Genomic DNA, 18,890 nt, shown 5'->3' on the forward strand with positions numbered 1-18,890 from the left:
TTTTTCTTGAGAAACTTGCCCAAAAACGAAGGCTTTGTGGTGCAGGAAAGCTACTCTTCCTGCCACCCACACTCCCCCGTTTATATAATGAGTTTTTTCACCAAAACTCCATCTCCATGGGTGTGTTCAGTGATCTCCCACGGCGTGGCCATGTCTGGTCACAGCAGCTATGTATCTTCATCGGTGTTCAGCCTCCTTTGAATGTTAAGGCTGTCGTGAGCAGTTCTGCACTGACAGTGTGAAAAGTTTTGATTGAGCATTAGCAGCCTTTCTGACATGGTTTGCTAAGTTGTATTTTTCTTCCCCAGATTAGAGTCTGTATGCTTGTGGCGGTTTGGAGTCACAAGATGTTGTTCTTCAGAGAAACAAGGAGCTAGTGGTCACTGTAAATGGGTGTCTTGCCCTAGGGAAGAGAGTGGTTTCTGGCTCCCGTTAAGTTAAAACCAGGCTGTGTGAGTTCTTGCTTTTAACAGACGCATCTCTTAAGATGCTGTGGATCCCCGCTGCAAACCCTGGTACCACTCGCAGGCTGCCCGTACTGTCTTTGTCTGGTATGCTGCAGGATGCTGACCCCTGGGTAACTTTAAAACCCGCTTTATGACAAATAAACTTTTCTTGTACCAAACTGCTGCTGCTGTTCTGAAGAATTAGTCAATATCTCAGTAAATAATTGAGCCTGAAGAAATGAGTTTACTGTTTACTCTGATTTTCTTTGTTGTATATTAATGCAGCAAAGTATCAAGAAAGAGAAAGAAGGAGATGAAAAAGGAAAGAGAAGAGGCTTTCCTAATATTCTGGGCCCACCGAGGAGACCAAGCCGACATGACAGCAGTGCAAGTATGTCAGACAAGGAAATGTATGTACCCCCACTACTTGTATGAAAGCCAGTTAGTCTCTGCTGTTTAACAACAACAACAAAGACTTAGTAAAATTTTTGATTTTAAACCATGTTTTTAACGATAGGCAAATCTTAATTAAAGTAGTTGTCCTGAAATACTTCTTTTGGTTACTGGGAACAGGTAAAAGCTCTTTCAGCAATGTAATGACTCTGTGTTTCTTTAGTTGGCAGAGCCATGGAAATACAGAAGCAGCGCCATCCGAAGCACTTACCTACAGCGTCTTCTGTTAGCCCAGAACCACCAGATTCTGGCAAGATGCGCCAGAGCGGGTCCTCCAGTGATGGAACAGATGCACCCTACGCACCTGCCAACCCAATGTCTCCTTTGGCAATGGGTCCCTTTTCATCTCCAGAGGGAAGCAAGGACAGTGAAGCAGGTTAGGATGATACTACTGAAGAGGGACTATAGAAAATTGTGTTGTGAATGGGATATGGAAGGCACACTTCTAATGCAAGAAGCCTGACAAACTGGGACATGTTTCTGTGTCACTAGACATGATTTTCCTGGGTGCTTAGTCATGTTTTCTGACTTAGTCTCTGGTTTAAGTTAGGAAGTCTTGTCATGGCCAGAAATTGTTGTCTGGTGGCTTCTGTCATGGTGGCATTGGATCATCCAACAGGAAAAAAGCATCCCCAGGTGCCTGCCTTTGTAATCACAAGTCAGTATTACCTGGAAACACATATCATGGGGATTTTTCTTACCAAGCTACAAATTCACTTCCTCCAGCTCTAAGTTTAAATGAGGATATGAATCAAGAGGCTATGAAGAGATTGTGAAGTTCTCTTAGGTATTCTAATTTGATACAGTTCTTGACATTTCTTACGCATTTTTTCGTAGGCTCGAAGCAGACTGGAGAAGCACCACCTGCTAATGACTGTGTGGATGGCACTCCCCGCACACCTAATAATACTTTTGAATTCCCATCTCCCTTGGAAAACTTGCCAGAAGAGGAGGGAGAATCTGAGAGGTAACTGAGTGCCCTGCTTGCTTGGAGGGGGCAGTGGCTGTTGGACAGCTGTTGCTGGACAGGCTGGTGGCAGTGGTGGTTTTAACAAGGGGTGGTGAAGCCGGGTCTATAAAACACTAGTCACACCGTTTGCATTAAACATTATTTGTAGAAGAAGGAAATGCTGGTCTGTGTCCGCTCTCAGGAGGGTGAGGCTGAGAGATGGACAAAACATTGGGGTTAGGAGGTTAGGCCTTTACTCTGAAATTATGCTGAATGTCTGAGTGGGGTGAAGTTCTTGCGTGGTTCCCTCATAATCCCTTTCTTTCTTTTTTTTGCAGAGTTGTCGAAATGGGAACACCAAAGCCTTTTCGCAAGTGAGTGTGCTTATAACTGTTTGAGCTTCACTGAATTTATTGAGATTTTAATAGGTTATAAAGCTGAATGCTGCAGCGTTCATTGTTCTGAGGCAGTATGATTGCCTGCCTGATCTTTCCTGTTCTTAAATAACTCATATATGAAAAGAGACATCGGCATCTGTGTATAGGACAGGTGGAGCAGATCATATGCAGATAAACCCTTTGATCTATGGGTGAAATATTTTAAGTGTTTTATCTACTGATTTGAATTGATGGGCTATGGAATTGTGATTCCCAGGTTTTCTTTTTAAGTGTGTATGTTTCTGTTAGCTCTATATCTGCAGATAAGCAGAGGAAAGAAATTGTAACCTGCTCTTTCACTGGCTTCCTATTTGATCTTAAGCAAATTATTTTATCTGTATCATTAAAAAGAGGTTTATGAAAATACTGTAAGAACAGATATTCACTCTTAGTTGTCCTGAAAAGGGCAAAATTACAAAATGTGTTTGTAGCTACTGACATATAACAGCTTACTGGAGAGCATATTCATAATGCTTTACAACTGCTATGTATACTTAGATTTTTCTCTTCTTTCTTCCTTTACATCCATGCCTAAAATGGGAGTTGTCTGACCTACTTTTTCTTCTTAGGATGGACAGTGTCGGTTTCGCAGATGTACAAAGTGAAGATGAGCTGTTTGATTTTGACACGGACATGGACCCTCCGAACTGGCAGCAACTCGTGAGCCGGGAAGTGTTGATGGGGCTGAAACCCTATGAAATCAAGCGCCAAGAAGTGATTAACGGTGAGATTAATATTTTTCCCTAGCTCACCAAGTGCAAAGTTAAAATCTTGTCTTGCAGAGCTTTCAAGTTCTTAACATCTAAAACAAGGTCTCTTGGTCTCTTTTCTCTAATCTGTCCAAAGTAGTAGCCATGTATTACTTTTGGTTTCCAGAGTTCATGTGTGTGAAACTTGTATTTGCTACTGAAAAGTATCCTGAGATGAGACTGATCCCACATTGCTGCACCTCTTTAAGTCAGTAGTTAACAATCCTGCCCTCCCCTCTCTCTTCAGAGCTGTTTTACACCGAGAGAGCTCACGTCCGCACTCTGAAGGTTCTGCATAATGTTTTCTACCAGCGTGTCACCCGGGAAGGGATCCTGAACTCCAGTGACAAACGGAAAATCTTTTCAAATCTGGAGGATATCCTTGGGCTTCATGGTAAGAGTAGCTGAGGTGCTTTTCAGCTTCACAGTCTCAGCTGAGATTCAGGATACAAATATCTGAAAAATGTATGCAGGTGAACAGGAAACAAGAGGCAGCTTCCTGTAACACTTATTCCTTTCTCACACAATTCTCCCATTTCTAATTTACAAAGATATTTTGATAAAGAATGCATGCGTCCAGCGTTTCAGATGCTTGCTTTTTTGTATCTGTTTACGCAGACTCTCTTGTTCTCATTCATGTTTTGATGAAAAGAGCAATGCTTTGATGAATGGTCTTTGTAGGCCAGTGTTCAAAAAGTTGTAACTGTTGTTGAAGAAATTATGAAAACAAGTGAAAGGATTGATGTCTTGCAGGTGGTTTTGAAGGGTCATCCTTTCTAATTGTTTAGAGAAAGGGCTGTTCAGAGTCAGAATTTCAGCTCTACCACTGAATAGTAAGTTGTAAAATGTTAGGCAGGTGGCTTGAAGTGTGTTCTACATTTTTCTTGTGTTTTTAAAAGGTCAATGATATTGAGCCTTAGGAAAGATAAGACTGGAGAGGTTCTTAGGGGTCATTTGAATACAGGTGAGACGGAAGTGCAAAGGAGGAATATAACATTTTCGTAGATATTCTGCTAAATTTATTATGTTTCAGGACACTTTAAGTAATTGAAATAATTCTAAGTCTAGTCTTTTATTCAAATTGGTGTTATTTTAAAATAAATGCTGAAAATCAAACACAATTTAATTGATATTAATAAAATCTCCTTTTTTTTTTCCCCTAAGTTGCGTTGAACGATCAGATGAAAGCAGTCCGAAAAAGGAACGAGACTTCTGTTATTGACCAAATTGGGGAGGACTTGCTTTCTTGGGTAAACTCCATTTTTTATACTTGAAAATATGTTTCATAAAATTGCAACTAGAGTCAGAGGTTAATGAAGGTCATTCCCAGCTAATAGGAACTGAAGGTCTGAGAGTTGTCATTTCTGTGGAGTCAACACAGAGCTAGAGAAAGAGGGTTGAAAGAAAGCAGGAACAACTCATAGGATCTTCATTTGTCTAGAGACAGAAGTCATTTAAAGAAGAAAAAAAACATTGTCTCTTGATGTGTTGGTAGAACAGAAGCTTAGTTCTGGAGACGTAAACCGAGAGTAGGATTTTGAAAAATGTAATAGCACAGTTTATTGCAATAATATCGAAATATGCCTTGTGTTGCCTGTGGTGCAGTTAAAGGTATTTTAAAATACTGTTTTCCAGTCCTAGAATTTACATAGCTGAACCTCTTCAATTTTGTAGCACTGTTGCAGGCATCATTTCAGATTTCTGAGATCCAAATGACAAGAGCAGGAATGATATAAATTCTTTAAAAAACAAAAACCAAAACCATCTCTCTTGGGAGTCTTACGTTTTGTTGTTTGTTTTCAAGCCTACATAATTTAGGATTGAAGATTGATCTGCTTATTCTTTTCAGCTGTTCATGCAGAAGTCTCTTGTGAATTATTATTTTTTTAATCCCACTACTTGTCTAGTATTTCAGAAAAAAGAAAAGAATGAAAATCAGACATGGCTAGTAGAGGAACACCTCCAACCCTTTCAGTTCTCCCCCGTGTGCTGTGAAAAGGCAAAAAATACCTTCTGCATTCATTTTTGAGCAAGCTAGAGCAAGCTAAGCGTTACAGATTGATAGTTATATTTTTTGACTAGTGTCTGGCTAAGTGGCTGAAACAAAACAAACAAAAAAAAAAACCAGGATCTTGTTCTCCAGAGTGAGTATTTTCAGGAGTTACTATGCTGCATCACAGATTGGGTAGCAGGAATGGGAAAAGTTGGAGTGACAGATTAGCCATCTGTCATCTGCGGCACATTTCTCAGCCCTGCTCATGGCTATCATTTTCCCCAGCCATGTTTCTGTAATATTTTCATTTAGGAAACAAGATATTATGTTAAATTTTGGTCTTTAAGAATGGGTATCCCTAAGAAGCAAGACCTTTGGTCTTGGCTTTGCTGGCCAACAGTGTGGTAAATAATCCCTTGTCATTCATCTGGGTGCAGTTTTTTCCACTTCTCTTACAGCTAACAGTGGAGACATGGCACTGTATTCTCTCCCTGAATCAGCAGTGCATTTATAGGAATGATTGGATGTGGTAGAAGCTGGAGACAGGAGAACTGTAGAGTTTGACATGTAAGGGGTTCCTCAGTAGACGGGGAAGACAAACCCTTAAAACCAGGATGTTTAAAATGCTGTCTTCCATAGAAATGACTTCTCATATATAGATAGAACTCAAAGGAACAGCACAAAGCTGTGCTAGGGGAGATTCAGGCTGGATATTAGGAAAAAAAATATTTACTGAGGGGGTGGTCAAACACTGGTCTTTGTAGGTCCCTTCCAACCGAACCTGTTCTATTCTGTTCTATTCTGTTCTGTTCTATTCTGTTCTATTCTGTTCTATTCTGTTCTATTCTGTTCTATTCTGTTCTTCTATTTTATCAATGGCACATGCTGAAGGTGGGTCTAATTTTGACTTTTTGTGGTTTTCTGGCACAGTTTAGTGGAGCAGCAGAGGAGAAGATAAAACACGCAACTGCCACGTTCTGCAGTAACCAGCCCTTTGCTCTAGAGGTCATAAAATCGCGTCAGAAGAAGGACTCTCGTTTCCAGACTTTTGTGCAGGTGAATTTTATGCAAGGGTTTGATCTGCCTGAGGGTGCGGCTGATGGCCAGTATGGGATAATGAAGGGCTGTAGATAAAGTTGTTATCATTAATGAGATTATGCTTAACATTGCCTTCAGATTGGGATCATTTCCAGCACTGTATTTATCTCTTCTGATCGTTTCTGGAGGGAGGGGACTGCATAATGTCCCTTTGCCATGCAGGAAGGAAAAGCTGTCCTAGGCAGGAAAATCGCGTGTCACTTGAGGTGGCTGTTTCCTAAAGATGAGTACCTCTGCGGGGAAAACTGCTTATAGCAGTGCAATTTTGAAGCATGCCACAGTCAGAAGACAGATGTTGTACACCTATTCTGCCCACCAGGAAAGGGATTCGAATACTTGTGGCATTTGGAGAGGAGAACATTATCTTCATTACCACAGGCTGGGAAGAACTGCTGTAATATGAGGGTTGACGTTATTTTGAAAAACGTACTGTAGTTTTGCTATAGCTTGAAAGGCTAAACTGATGTCTTCCCTGTATGGCAGTGACTGAGATTGATTGGTGATAGCACCGGGCCTCTGTGAAGTAATGAGGGAAGGAAGCTGCTGCTTTTGTGATCAGCCTTTCCTATATGTAATTGCAAATGGAGAGGGGATGTGTTGTCTGAATGATAGATCTTGGCATTTCTTGTCTTGTATTTAATTACTAGAAAGTGAAGTAATAGACATTTATGTGATGAATAGATGTTACACGTTCAGGTAATTATAGTCTTAATAAAAATGACAAATGTAGTTATTGTGCTGTTTAATTTTAGGATGCTGAGAGTAATCCACTGTGTCGCCGGTTGCAGCTGAAGGATATCATTCCCACAGAGATGCAGAGGTTGACTAAGTACCCCCTTCTGCTGGATAACATTGCTAAGTACACAGGTAAAGCATTTCCACTAGGTAGCCCATGGTTGGTGGTTGCATCACAGCAGGTTTTCTAAGCAAATGTGATTTCAAAGCATGTATTGAAGTTCAGTTCAATTTTATGGGTCACTGTCTGTTTTCATTGTGACCTCACTGGAGAGCAAGTTAAAAACAAAAAAACTATTTAAAAGATCCAGTCCTTGTTTCTCAATTAATTTTTTTTTCCTTAGGGGAAAAAAAGGGGGAGGGTGAGAATTGCATTTTGGAATAGGTGAATGGCAGTCCATGTTGGGTTTGAACACCTCTAATACCGTGTTCAGTTTTGGGCCCCTCACTGCAAGAAGGACATTGAGGTGCTGAAGCGTGCCCAAAGAAGGGCAACAAAGCTAGTAAAGCTAGTGAAGGGTCTAGAGATCTAGTCTTATGAGGACCATCTCAGGGAACCAGGAGAAAAAGCCTAGAGAAAAGGAGACTTAGGGGAGACCTCCTTGTTCTCTACGGCTACCTCAAAGGAGGCTGCAGCGGGGTGGAGGCAAAAAGAGGATTAATAGTACTGCAAAGTGCCTTTACATGTTTACTAACAGATACCTGCTGCAGTCTAATTTCATTACTCGTAAAAAATATACTGCGCTTACAAGTTCACTCTAAACATAATTAAGAAAGCGTGTGATACTCCATTATCCTTGATGTCCTTGTTTATTTGCCAGTTAACTAAATGCATAATGTGGCTCGTGGTAGTGAGAATTGATGGGGTTCACCTATGTCTATTTGTGTATGATCAAGAGACATTGGCTGGAAAGGTGTCTTTTGTTTGTTCTTCCTGTAGTGCAAGACTGGTTTTTATAGTAAGGCCGCATGTATGTAGCCAGAGATATATATTTTTTAAGCTGTTAAAATAAATACAGGGTATCTGGGTGGAAGAGGCTATTAGGTAGCAACTTTTTGATATTCTCTATTATATTTTCTTTGTTTCTCTCTTCCAGTGTAAATAAATAAAGAATTGAATGCAGAAGCCAGTGGTCACTTGCTGAAGCAGCCACTCAGCAAAGCTGGGTCTTTGGCTAGCTGTCTGTGTGTGACTTCAAGCATCTGTCCCAATGCTCTCTTTGTACCACAGTGGAGTCTTAGTAAACTTTTTGTGTTACTCAGAATACTTCACTGATTCGTGTTTGTGCATTGAACAGTTGTCGTAAGCCCTTTAAAAAAGAAATATAAAAAAGTGCAGTCTGGGATGTCTGTGGTCATCATCAGAGTAGGGCAGACGGAATTCTCTCCCATCACAGATGTGTTCCCGTCATTTCACCTTTGAAATGGAGTGCTTTTATTGATAGGGTGTTCTGCAGATTTGAGTTCCCTTTCTCGAATTTTTGGACGGCAAACTGTGCTAGATTTGTGGCCTTTTCATCCTTTATCAGAGAACGTTATTGTATTTCCTTGTCCTCTTACAGAACTGCCTGAAGAGAAAGAGAAAGTGAAGAAAGCAGCAGATCATTGTCGTCAGGTTCTTAACCACGTGAACCAGGCTGTCAAGGAATCTGAGAACAAACAGGTAGGAGGTGAAAGGAGTGAGCATTAAGGGCTGGGGAGAAAGAGAGATGAAGGGAAAAAGACTGCTTAAGACGGCTAGAATCTCTGTGCTACTGACTGTATATTGTGCTTAAAGGTGCTTTGTGGCCCAAGTGTTCCTATGAGAGCAGGAATCCCAGGCCTTTGGGAACGTGGAAGTATTCATGATTGCTTGCTCTCTGACTCTAGTAGTTAGTTACGCTTATCAAAGTGGCCGTCTCCAATGCATTTTTTTCAGCATTTGGAAGATTATCAGCGTCGTCTTGACCTCTCCTACTTGAAGCAGTCTGAGGATCCCATGATGGATGAGTTCAGGGTAAGTCACGACACTGAAGTAATTGCTCGGTGCACCATTACTGCAACGCTATTGTTCAATTTGTGGCTCTTTCTACTGCAGTCTTCTGATGTACAATCAAATGGCCTTTGGCATATACATTTCTGTACAAAAATTAAAATCATTAGGTTCAGAAGCTTGAATTTTGCTGTATTCCTGAAGAGCTCTGGATGTAACAACATGGTTCTGCACATAGAAGAGCTGATAGAGCTTGTAAGTTGTGTGAGATAAATGTTAAGGGCCTGCAAGCTAATGCACTCCTGTATCACGTAGGAGGTACTTAGAGGATGGTAAATCTTACAGTGGGTATGCCTGTCACATAATCGTGTCTTAGTTGTGCTGTTGAAAATGGGGTGGCCTCAGGGAGTCATTATTTTAGGCTTTAAAAGAAGAGCTGATAGAGGTGCTAATTAGTGTAGGGGATCCACAGGTATAGCCAAGTAAAATTCTAAGTCCATTGCTACAAGTACTGTGGCTCCTATAAATTCTTCCAATTACATTAATAAAGCTGGTTACTTGGTGTCAACTGCTGATAAATGGAACGAGCAAAAACACGCTCAGAGCAAAATTAACTCTAGGAAATTTTCATGTTTCAGATGGATGATGATGTTTTGATACTTTAACCCCATTTCATTCTGACCACTATCTATGTCTGTCTCATGCATAGATTGTGTTGTTTATTTATCACTCCCCTGCCTTCCCCAAAGTCAGCGTGTATCCAAAGACATTTTTATATGAAGACTTCTCTGTAAAACTGTATTATGTAGTCTTCCACAAATAAACTTGCAAGCATTTAGTTAGGAAATGAAGAACTTACTGGCAGTTATGAAATCTTGCTGTTATTGATTGTAGACTCTGAGACTTGGAAGGAATGACTTGTGAAAATTGTCACTTCTACTTGCCTGCAGATCTAAATGTCACAAGCACTGAAATGTCTGAAGAATCCATTGACATTATAAAGTCCATCAGATCATTGGAATGATTTTTATATCAGTGTGTCATTTGTAGGCATACTTGACTTGCAAATAGAGTGCTGAAGCATTAACCTGTTATAATACTAGAACTGCAAACTTTGTATGGGATATTGGAAAAACTCCTCCTAGAAATCAGAAGACAACCTAATGCATTAGGAGCTTGACTTGGAAGGACAGTTCTCCACCCTGGCACTCCCAGTATCTGCAAAAGAGCAGTGAATGAGGAAGAATGACAGCAAACACCTCTCACAAGATTTTGGTTTACAAGCATACCTAATTCCTGATCCACCTTTCTTTTTCCATACTGGGTTTAGCTGCTCACTTCCACACTGAAGTGCCTATCTGTAGCTTTCCCTCTGAAATTCCCATGCTTTACCGTTCCATGCTTCTATAAAAATTTCATATTGCTACTTTTTTTTCTTTCCCTTGCTGGCAGAACTTGGATCTAACAAAGAGAAAAATGCTTCATGAAGGACCTCTAACTTGGAAGGTTAATCGTGACAAAACTATTGGTGAGTCCTGTTCATCAGCTGATGTAGAGTTGGGTTTGTATGTGTTTGCTGAGAGGGGGGGAGAGAGAAAGCATTTATGCAGTTTCCAATTATGATCTGTACTGCCACCTATAATAATGTGTATGTGTTTCTCAGAGCTGATTAAATTATTCTTGTCAATTCTGAAATGTGCTGGAGTATCATTAAGGCCATGCAGGGACACAGCAGTCAGTCGTGAGATGATCCAATCCCATCTGTAGCTCTCTGCTCTAGTTTTGATGAGGAAGATTTGCAAGCTTTGCCTAGAATGGCATAGCACTGATTAGTGCCTCTGCATGAGTAATCAAAAATGCAGCTTTTTTCTTTCTGCAGGGGTGTGATAGAAAACCACGAATCTTTAACTCATTCTGGGTTCTTTTGCGCTCTGTGCAGATCTCTACACTCTGCTCCTGGAGGACATTCTGGTGCTGTTGCAGAAACAGGATGATAAACTGGTCTTGAAGTGTCACAGTAAAATCTTGGCATCAACAGCTGATAGCAAACACACCTTCAGTCCTATCATCAAGCTGAACACTGTTCTGGTTCGTCAGGTGGCAACAGGTCAGTGTAACCAATGGGGAAAGCGAAGGAGGAAGCCAGAAATGAAGATTAGACAAAACCAACTGTCCTCAACTGATCTAGAGTTCCACAGTAGAACATGCAGAAATGCGTAGGCTTAATTCTTGGTTGTCCAACGTCTTGCTCTGTAATGCTGTATGAGCTGTTTAACTTCTCTGCATCGTTAATAACCTTTTTAGGCACAGCTTGAGTTATAAATAGACCTCTAAGTTAAAGTAGTCTGATTTTATTAGATGAAAGGTACTCTAGAAATGCAAATCATTATGAGGGAAAAGAGGGGAAAAATATGTCTCAAAGCAGTTTGAACTAACAGACAAATCTCCCGGACAGAGAAAGATCTGTCTTTGTATGTGATAGCATTATAGGTTTATTTCATAAACTCTTCTTTCACTGCTTCTGGTTGGGGTTATGTCCAGTTCTAGGAATTTTCAGAAAGCTGTGCAGAACAAGGCATCTAATTAAATTCCTCCCTCCCTGTGTTGCTCCAGATAACAAAGCTTTCTTCGTCATCTCCATGTCAGAAAATGGCGCTCATATTTATGAACTGGTGGCACAGACGGTTTCAGAGAAGAATGTGTAAGTAATTGGTTCGGTTCCATCTGCTGTGTGATTTGTTGTACTTGAGAGAACTTTTACATCTGCTTGTGTGTAGTAACTCTGCAGGTGTCCAGGAATTACCTGAGTTCCTTATCTAAGCTTAGCTGAAAACATGGTTATGTTTGCCTCCATGGGGAGTATCCAAGCATAGTATCTCCCAGCTTCTAAAAACCAGGGAGAGGGTGTATACACATAAATGAGTGTATTTATATATACAGATACGTATAAAACAAAAAATCATACTCTTGCAATTCTGGTCTTATGTGACTGACTGCCAGATAAGTCACTGAAATCATCCTGCATCTTCCTGCAGAACCGCTTAGTTTTGCAGAGTTTGATACTGGCATCATCAGCATCCACAGTGCGTGAATGTGAGGCCCTACCTACACTTTTTCCTCTTTGGTACAAGTGCTTTTCTTCCAGTGCATAAGCAGGGCATAGACTTGTACGATATGTAGCAACTGTTGTAGTGTGTCACATATTAAACTATTCAATTCTACGTGAACGGTTACTTAATGCTTTCATATGTATTTATATATAAATATAACTGCTTCACTTGATGGCTCCTGCTAAGGTCCTGTCATTCATTTCCTTCTGCTGAGTAGTATACTGGTGAGGTGAGCATTAAGCTGTGTGTTTCACTTGTGGCTGCAAGGTATTACTGAGGCACTGACTGTAACAGGATTAAAAAAACTAACGCAACAATGCAACAGGATTAGTCGTTTCCGTTGATAAGAAAAGCAGTGATGATATTAGCTGGATTTAAAAACTGTTGAATGGAGCAGTAGTCGTTGTGCTTCACATCTTGCATATTTTTATTTGATATGTTTATGCAGGTGGCAGGACCTTATAGCTCAGATGGCAGGGACTGTAAAAATGGAGAGTGCCAGAAGAGTGATTCCATTACCACAGTCAGGACCTGGCGAGTAAGTAAAAGCAGCTGGGGGAGGAAAGGCTGGTGTTCTTTTTCTGGTAATCCCTCTTCTACTCGAAGATTGTCAGCCAGAGCTCTGCTTGTCATGCAGTAATTCAGATACAGGTGACTAAAAGCTTGTATTCATTCCTTCCTCCCTGCAGAGAAGAGCGTGAAGAAGAGGAGCAGCAGAAGCTCAAAGAGCAGCATGACATTCCTGCCAGTAGTCTACAAAGTCCAGGTAAAACAGTGGGCCAGGTAAAAGGTGTCAGTAAATTTGCTACGTAGAGAACAAAGCCATATTCCTTGTGTCTTGGGGCTCTTTTGGTAGCATTGACATTTTTCTGGAAAGGAGTGATTTCTTTATGAGTCATGTGGAGAAAAGATACTGAACGCCTTGGAAACATACCTCTTAGTATTTCCATCTCCTTTATAACTTGCTGAGTAAGAATCTTTTTTCCCCAGGAACAAATCAGCATTTTACCAAGCCCATGCTCAAGAACCGTATTTTACAGTGTTTTCAGCAGCACTGTGAAAAAGTTAATGTGAAGCAGAATTTTCTGCAGTTTAACATCATATTTGCCATAGTTGCTTAACGCGAATGTATGTTTTCTATTTACTAGACAAAGATTTGGGCCTAGACTCTTCCTTGATACTGAACGCTCAGACTTCTTCGCCCACCATGTCCGAAAAGTCGGAGGTAGAAAGTCTTCTTGTGACAGAAAGACAGTTTGATAAAGTGCAGCAGGCAGACCTGACGCTTAAAGATACTTCTACATGTTATGAACACGCAGCCACCGATTTACCGTCGGTATCAGGAGGGCAGTGGGCATTGGATGCCTTAAGGAACTGTAAGTATCGTGGAGCAGCATCTGGAAGCATATGGTTCGGAGGTGGGAATTGTTAGATCAACCTTATGAAGCGGTGAGCTAAAATAATGCCCGCTTCTATGAAATAAAAATTTTCTCTGTGCTGTAGTACAGCACAGCAAAACACAGTGGATCTGACACGAAGGAATTATAAGTTCAAAATTCATATACCGAGCCCTTTGGATGCAGGTATCTCATTGTTTTGCTGTGGTTTTCCCATGTATAAAATGAGGGTAGTAATGAATTGTTACTTACTGCCCAGGAAGTGCTTTGATGACAAAATCACATTGCAGAGCTTTGTGCAGTGCTGTAAAGTGCCACGGCTAGTCAGCAGTTTTTTTTAAGAGACGATGCAGTTAGCCTGTGGACTTAACATTCATAGCACCAGAGAAGTAGAGTAGGCGAAGTTGCATGAGTTGCAGAATATGATTTGGCTTTTCTTTGTTTTTTTTTTTTTTTTGCAAAATCATGCAAATGAAGTTGGATATTTTACACAAGCTTGACGAAGTCTAGGTTCAGATCTTCTGAGAGTCTGGAAGCTGTTTGGGTATGATTAGATTGACACTTGTGTGTATTGAAAGGAATTTTTCCCAATGGACAGATAATTCTGCAAGACTGGTTTTAGAGTTTTAAGCGCTTCCTCTGTTTGGTGGTATACCCTCTTTCAGAGGAAGAATGCGGGGCTCTGCAACCTACCTGATCAGATCCAGCGTTCCAGTTCCTTGTGTTTCTAAATATAACTTCCTAAAATTTGAATGAATTCATTAATCCATATCTCTCTCCCTGGCAACTTTGAAATGGGCGTAAAGTCCCAGAATTGTACGTGAAGGGAATAGTCTGTATTGCTTCTCTGTGGATCATTTGCTGTTACTCAAATGCAGAGCATTCATATCCTTGGCCCCAATTCCCTCTTCTTTCTCTCTCTTTTTACAAGTAATGACAGTCTTCTGCAATCTAATAGTTTACCTCGGATCTTTTTGATCCATTTGTGCTTCTCCTTTTTATGGGATTCAAAGCCCTCTTCTAATTCTGAAGGCTGTACAAATGTTCTTAGTAGTCGTTCTCAGAGACAGGTGATGGAGAACCTTAGTATGAGAAGTGTGTAAAGATGGTATTAGTGACCTCGCATCTCGTAACTGCTCAGGCTTCATAGAGCAGCCCTCTAGCAGCAGCTGTGGGTCACTCACGTTTTGACAAGAGCCTTCCTCTTAGACTGTCGCATTGTGTGAACTCGCAGCTTTTATTGAGTGCTACGTGAGCTTTGTGAGAACGAGCGGTGTACTTACGCTCTTGGCAGCATCGTATTTTTGTTTTGAACGACGTGTCCTTATTATGAAGTGTTTGGTTGGGTTAATTTGAGAGCTAAAGGAATGTGGGTTGAAGTTCAAATCAGCATAAATTTACAGGAAATTTTAGGGAAAATGTCTTCGATGTTTTGATCTGTTATTTGACGTTGGGTGGCATGTTCTCAATATGCTTATTTCTAAGGTGGGAATCCCCTGTTAGTGCTATTGCTTTTTAGTTCATTTGGGGGCAGGTAACACCCGGGCACTCACCTGCACTACGATTCACTTGCTGGGTAATTTCAGTAGATGATTTCTCTGTTTCTCCTAAGCAAGATGGAACTTGTTCCTGCTGTTTTTGCCTTTACTTGTAAGATGAAATGTGGAGTAAGGTGTTGGTACAATGTTTCAGACCTTTAATTTATTTTTACCCCTGTGCTTTCTACCAAGAACAATAAGAGGGCTGGCTGTTCTGAGATATCTCTGTTTGGCCTTTTTGTCTAGTTTAATCACTGTTAGGGAGAATATGGTCTGTGAAGCTTTGCCAACATTATCTCTACTTGCAGTGGACTTGCTGAAAAAACTGTTGGTACAGCAGCTTGGCTTTTCTGAGAAGGGGACCCTTGAAGACCGGCAGCGCTTTCCCAGGTTTAGGACCGTCTCTCAAGAAGCCCAAACGGAGAGTGGAAGTGAGCTTGGACTACAGCACTCTGACGATAACAAATTTCACCAGCCTGGAACAGACCGCATGCTTCCAAGAACCGAAACTAATGAATCCACAGCTAGTTATGGCCTCCGGACTTCAGCTGAATCACCAGCTTCAGGGGATGCCATGCAGCTGATAGGGAGAGACCCCAGATCGAGCAGTAACTCAGCAATAGACCGCATGAGTATGAATCTGGAGATCTCAACCGCAGAGCTGCAAGGGGTGGGCGCTGATGAGAGCGGGGAGCATTTTTTTGATGCGCAAGAAGCTCACAGTGATGAAAATCCATCTGAAAGTGAACTAATGGAAAGGAAGGAAGAGGAGGATGTGCAAATACGGATCTCAGGTGAGCATATTTCATTACCTCGTTGAATGATAGGCTGTCCAGATTTGACATTAGAGACCTGAGTTCAATTTTAAATAGGAAATACTAAAGAAAACCACAGTATGTTTTCCTGGTGAAGCTTCTCTTGCTGGTACAATATAGGACATTTATTTAAAGTTAGTTCTCTAGTCCTTGGCAGTTATTCTAGCCCTGAAAAGGGCTGTGCTTAATGATTTTTTCTATTTCATGAAAGAAGAAACTAAAATCCTGTGGGGTTTAACACACTGTGACAAACTGTATTTACAGAGGTATGGGCACAGTGCAAGCTCTCGATTGCTGTTGGCACTGGACCTTATTGTATCTCAGCTGACCATTGGGACCTATAGAGAAAACACTGGCCCTGAAGGCAAAGCCCTGCCTTAGTCCCTACACACAGAGCCCCCGTGACTCATACTATTTTTTTGTAGCTATTGTGTTGGCTTCTCCTGATTGAGCTTCAGAAAAGAAACTTAGAGTTTAGCTTTGCATTGTAATTGTCTCCAGCGACCTCACCCTCAGTCTGAAGCTCTTAAAAGCTTATCATTATTTCTATTATTATTACATTTGCTATATTTGGCACTTACCTGAGCGGCATCTCAAAGCATCTCTCTTCTACCCTTCAAGAAGGTTGTAGAGCTGTTAACTCAGCAGAAAACTAGCTCCAAGACAGCAGCTGTAAGCACCTTCGTGGGACTTCGTGCACTTTGTGTTTGGAAAAGTCCTGTGATTTAGATCAGCCCGGGTGGTGACCCTGCACTAAATTTAGCACACAAGTTGAGGTTTATCTTGTGCATGTTATAACAGAAGTAGGTACTAGCTGGTAGATTCTATATGACTGTTAGTCTTGAAATTTCTTATCTGTGAATATGAATTTATGGATTCTATCATGAGCCAATAAATAAGCCAATTTGTGACCGTCCAAATGCTGCCTTCCAAGTATATATTTGTCTTTCCCTGAATTATGGAAACATTTTAAATTATTAAAACTGAGCCAACAACTTGAAGCATCTAATTTACTTGTCACCACTTATGCTGTTTACTTTCTTAACTGTGCAGGGACATCAAAATTAGATTGACCTGTTTTCAGTCAGTTCTGCTTCCACATGCTAGCTTTGCTGTAATATTGTAGAGAAATTATTCAATGTAGTGCTATTAGTAGGTGCAGTTGTGAATGCGTTTCTGTCTGTAATTGCTTTGTTTTTTTAATTACCTTCAGCAGGCTAAATTTTGAAGCTAACACATCTAAAGGGGTGCTCAGTACTGTAACCAGTAAGTGTAGGTTCCAAATCCAGCAGTCTGGTTTGTGGGTACCATTAATATTAAGTGCAGGTTTTTCAGATGTTATATTGGATACAGAGAGTTTGGAAAAACAAGAGGGGATGTGATTAGCTCGTCTAATCACGTAACTTTCAAACTGCAGTGCAAAAACCAGCCTTGATCTGTAAAGTCCCATTCAGAACCAAGCTAGTCTGGTCTAATATAATCACTATTCTGTGTAGTGTTCACAAATGCTTTTTCTTACCCATTTTAAAATGTCTCAGGAGATGGGCCTTTCACCACTTATCCTTCTTAAAGTCTGCTTAAACTGTCTACAGGTCAGTGGTTCTCGGTGATTATGGAACTGAGGTGTTCGTAAAAATCTGTTCTCTTAACAGGAAATTATTTGATCCTTGATGGATATGGAACGGTGCAGGAGAGCTCCACAGATGAGGAGGTATCATCTCTAGTTCTCCAGTGCACTGCAGGTGGCCACACCTCTTTGGACTCTGCCCAGCAGCAGCCTCTTTCCCCACGGGACACGCAGTCGGATGGAGGAAGCTCCCCGTTTGCCGAGGAGATGCTGGTCTCGCGCTGGGGGGGAGTGGAAGAGTCCTGCTCAGTTGTAGCAAGCCCTCACTTCTTGTCTTTAGAGTCGCGTGTGCAGATGATGCAGTATATTCAGAAGATAGAGAACAACCTTGAAAAGTTAAAGGTATAGTACGTTTCCATTTGCAGTATCAAGAGTTATCGTTTTCTCTAGATTTTCTTTTAGAAAAGAGTTTGAAAATAATTTTGCGGAGGAAGGCAGGCAGTTGTGCCTTTTTATGTGTTCGGCTCTGGAAGCTTTCGAAGGAGAAACTTGGTGCCATTTTGCTTGCAATACGTTGAGGGGCTACAACAAGCTACTAGTTGTAGAGGCAGGATGCATGTATATTACTTTGCATTTGGAGAGATTCCTCAGGGGTAGGACAAAACTGCATGTCTGCAGCATTGGAGCTTTGAAGGGACCACTAATGCAATGAGTATGACTTACCGACACATAAAGGCTTGCTGAATCTGTTGCATGTTGTTGCTAATGTTAAAAGAAGGTGGTAAGTTGCAGTAGGGTAATAACGAAGTTTTCAAACTTACTATATCCAAAATAATTTTTTGTATGTATTGGGGTTTGTCCATCCATCACAGCAATTGCTGTACTGACCCATTAAGTCGATAGCCAGACTTTAATCTAACTGAAATTTGAGGAAGAGGTGGAATATTGAATGGGAATGGAAGGCCTAATAAAAGTGCTGCTAAGGGAGTTGAGATCCGTTGTGGGTCACAGTAGCAGCATGGTCGATTCCAGTCACCTGCAGTGCAACTTGTCTCTTCCCATCTGAAGCCCTCTTTGTTCACATGATAAAGGAGAAAAAGCCACTTGACTTTCAGTGTTCTTTTTTTTTTTGTTTGTTCATGTGTGTTTTAGGAGGTTGAGGAAGACTACATCATCCTCCGTCGCCAAGGGCTGGCTGGATCAGCCTCCACAGGAGAGCACTCAGGTACGCAACCACACGTTCTACGATAGGAAACATGCACCACGTTGGCATCAGACATTAACCACAGAGCACGAAGTCAATTTTTAATGTTTCACACACACACAAAAAGAGTTTCATCTACTTCAGCATCTCTCACAGGGCTGAGACTGTGCTGATTCCAAGAAAGGTCAGTAGAATCCATTGAGATTCACATGTGCAGAGGAGTTTGTTCCTTCCTCTGAAAAGGTTGTTTGCGAGCTCTCTCACTCCTACCTGCCAAAGACAGACATCTAAGGACATACAACTTCTCTTTCAAAGAAGGCTAGATTGATGTAAAGTCCCAAACGAAGATTTTTGAACATGTAAAATGATTCCAATCTGTCCTTTCTTTCTCCGGGGTGTCTCTGATACTGTGTAAAGTGGCTGTCAT

General features: G+C 41.1%; 1 protein-coding gene across 8 annotated transcripts in view; it reads left to right on the forward strand.

The window, feature by feature from the left end:
• Positions 1–18,890, forward strand: part of ARHGEF12 (Rho guanine nucleotide exchange factor 12) — a 77,209-nt gene that overhangs the window by 53,811 nt on the left and 4,508 nt on the right. For all 8 annotated transcript variants that reach the window (XM_080567470.1, XM_080567471.1, XM_080567472.1 and 5 more), the window contains 20 exons: positions 732–837; positions 1,063–1,275; positions 1,737–1,866; positions 2,187–2,222; positions 2,855–3,009; positions 3,282–3,428; positions 4,199–4,284; positions 5,958–6,083; positions 6,878–6,992; positions 8,423–8,523; positions 8,779–8,856; positions 10,285–10,360; positions 10,772–10,939; positions 11,446–11,533; positions 12,391–12,480; positions 12,632–12,708; positions 13,091–13,318; positions 15,186–15,671; positions 17,345–17,661; positions 18,412–18,484. In XM_080567470.1, the coding sequence (XP_080423596.1) occupies positions 732–837; positions 1,063–1,275; positions 1,737–1,866; positions 2,187–2,222; positions 2,855–3,009; positions 3,282–3,428; positions 4,199–4,284; positions 5,958–6,083; positions 6,878–6,992; positions 8,423–8,523; positions 8,779–8,856; positions 10,285–10,360; positions 10,772–10,939; positions 11,446–11,533; positions 12,391–12,480; positions 12,632–12,708; positions 13,091–13,318; positions 15,186–15,671; positions 17,345–17,661; positions 18,412–18,484 (2,896 nt within the window). The remainder of the gene's footprint in view (positions 1–731; positions 838–1,062; positions 1,276–1,736; positions 1,867–2,186; positions 2,223–2,854; positions 3,010–3,281; positions 3,429–4,198; positions 4,285–5,957; positions 6,084–6,877; positions 6,993–8,422; positions 8,524–8,778; positions 8,857–10,284; positions 10,361–10,771; positions 10,940–11,445; positions 11,534–12,390; positions 12,481–12,631; positions 12,709–13,090; positions 13,319–15,185; positions 15,672–17,344; positions 17,662–18,411; positions 18,485–18,890) is intronic.

Source organism: Anser brachyrhynchus (assembly GCF_964034855.1).
Source record: "Anser brachyrhynchus genome assembly, chromosome: 25".
NCBI lineage: Eukaryota > Metazoa > Chordata > Aves > Anseriformes > Anatidae > Anser > Anser brachyrhynchus.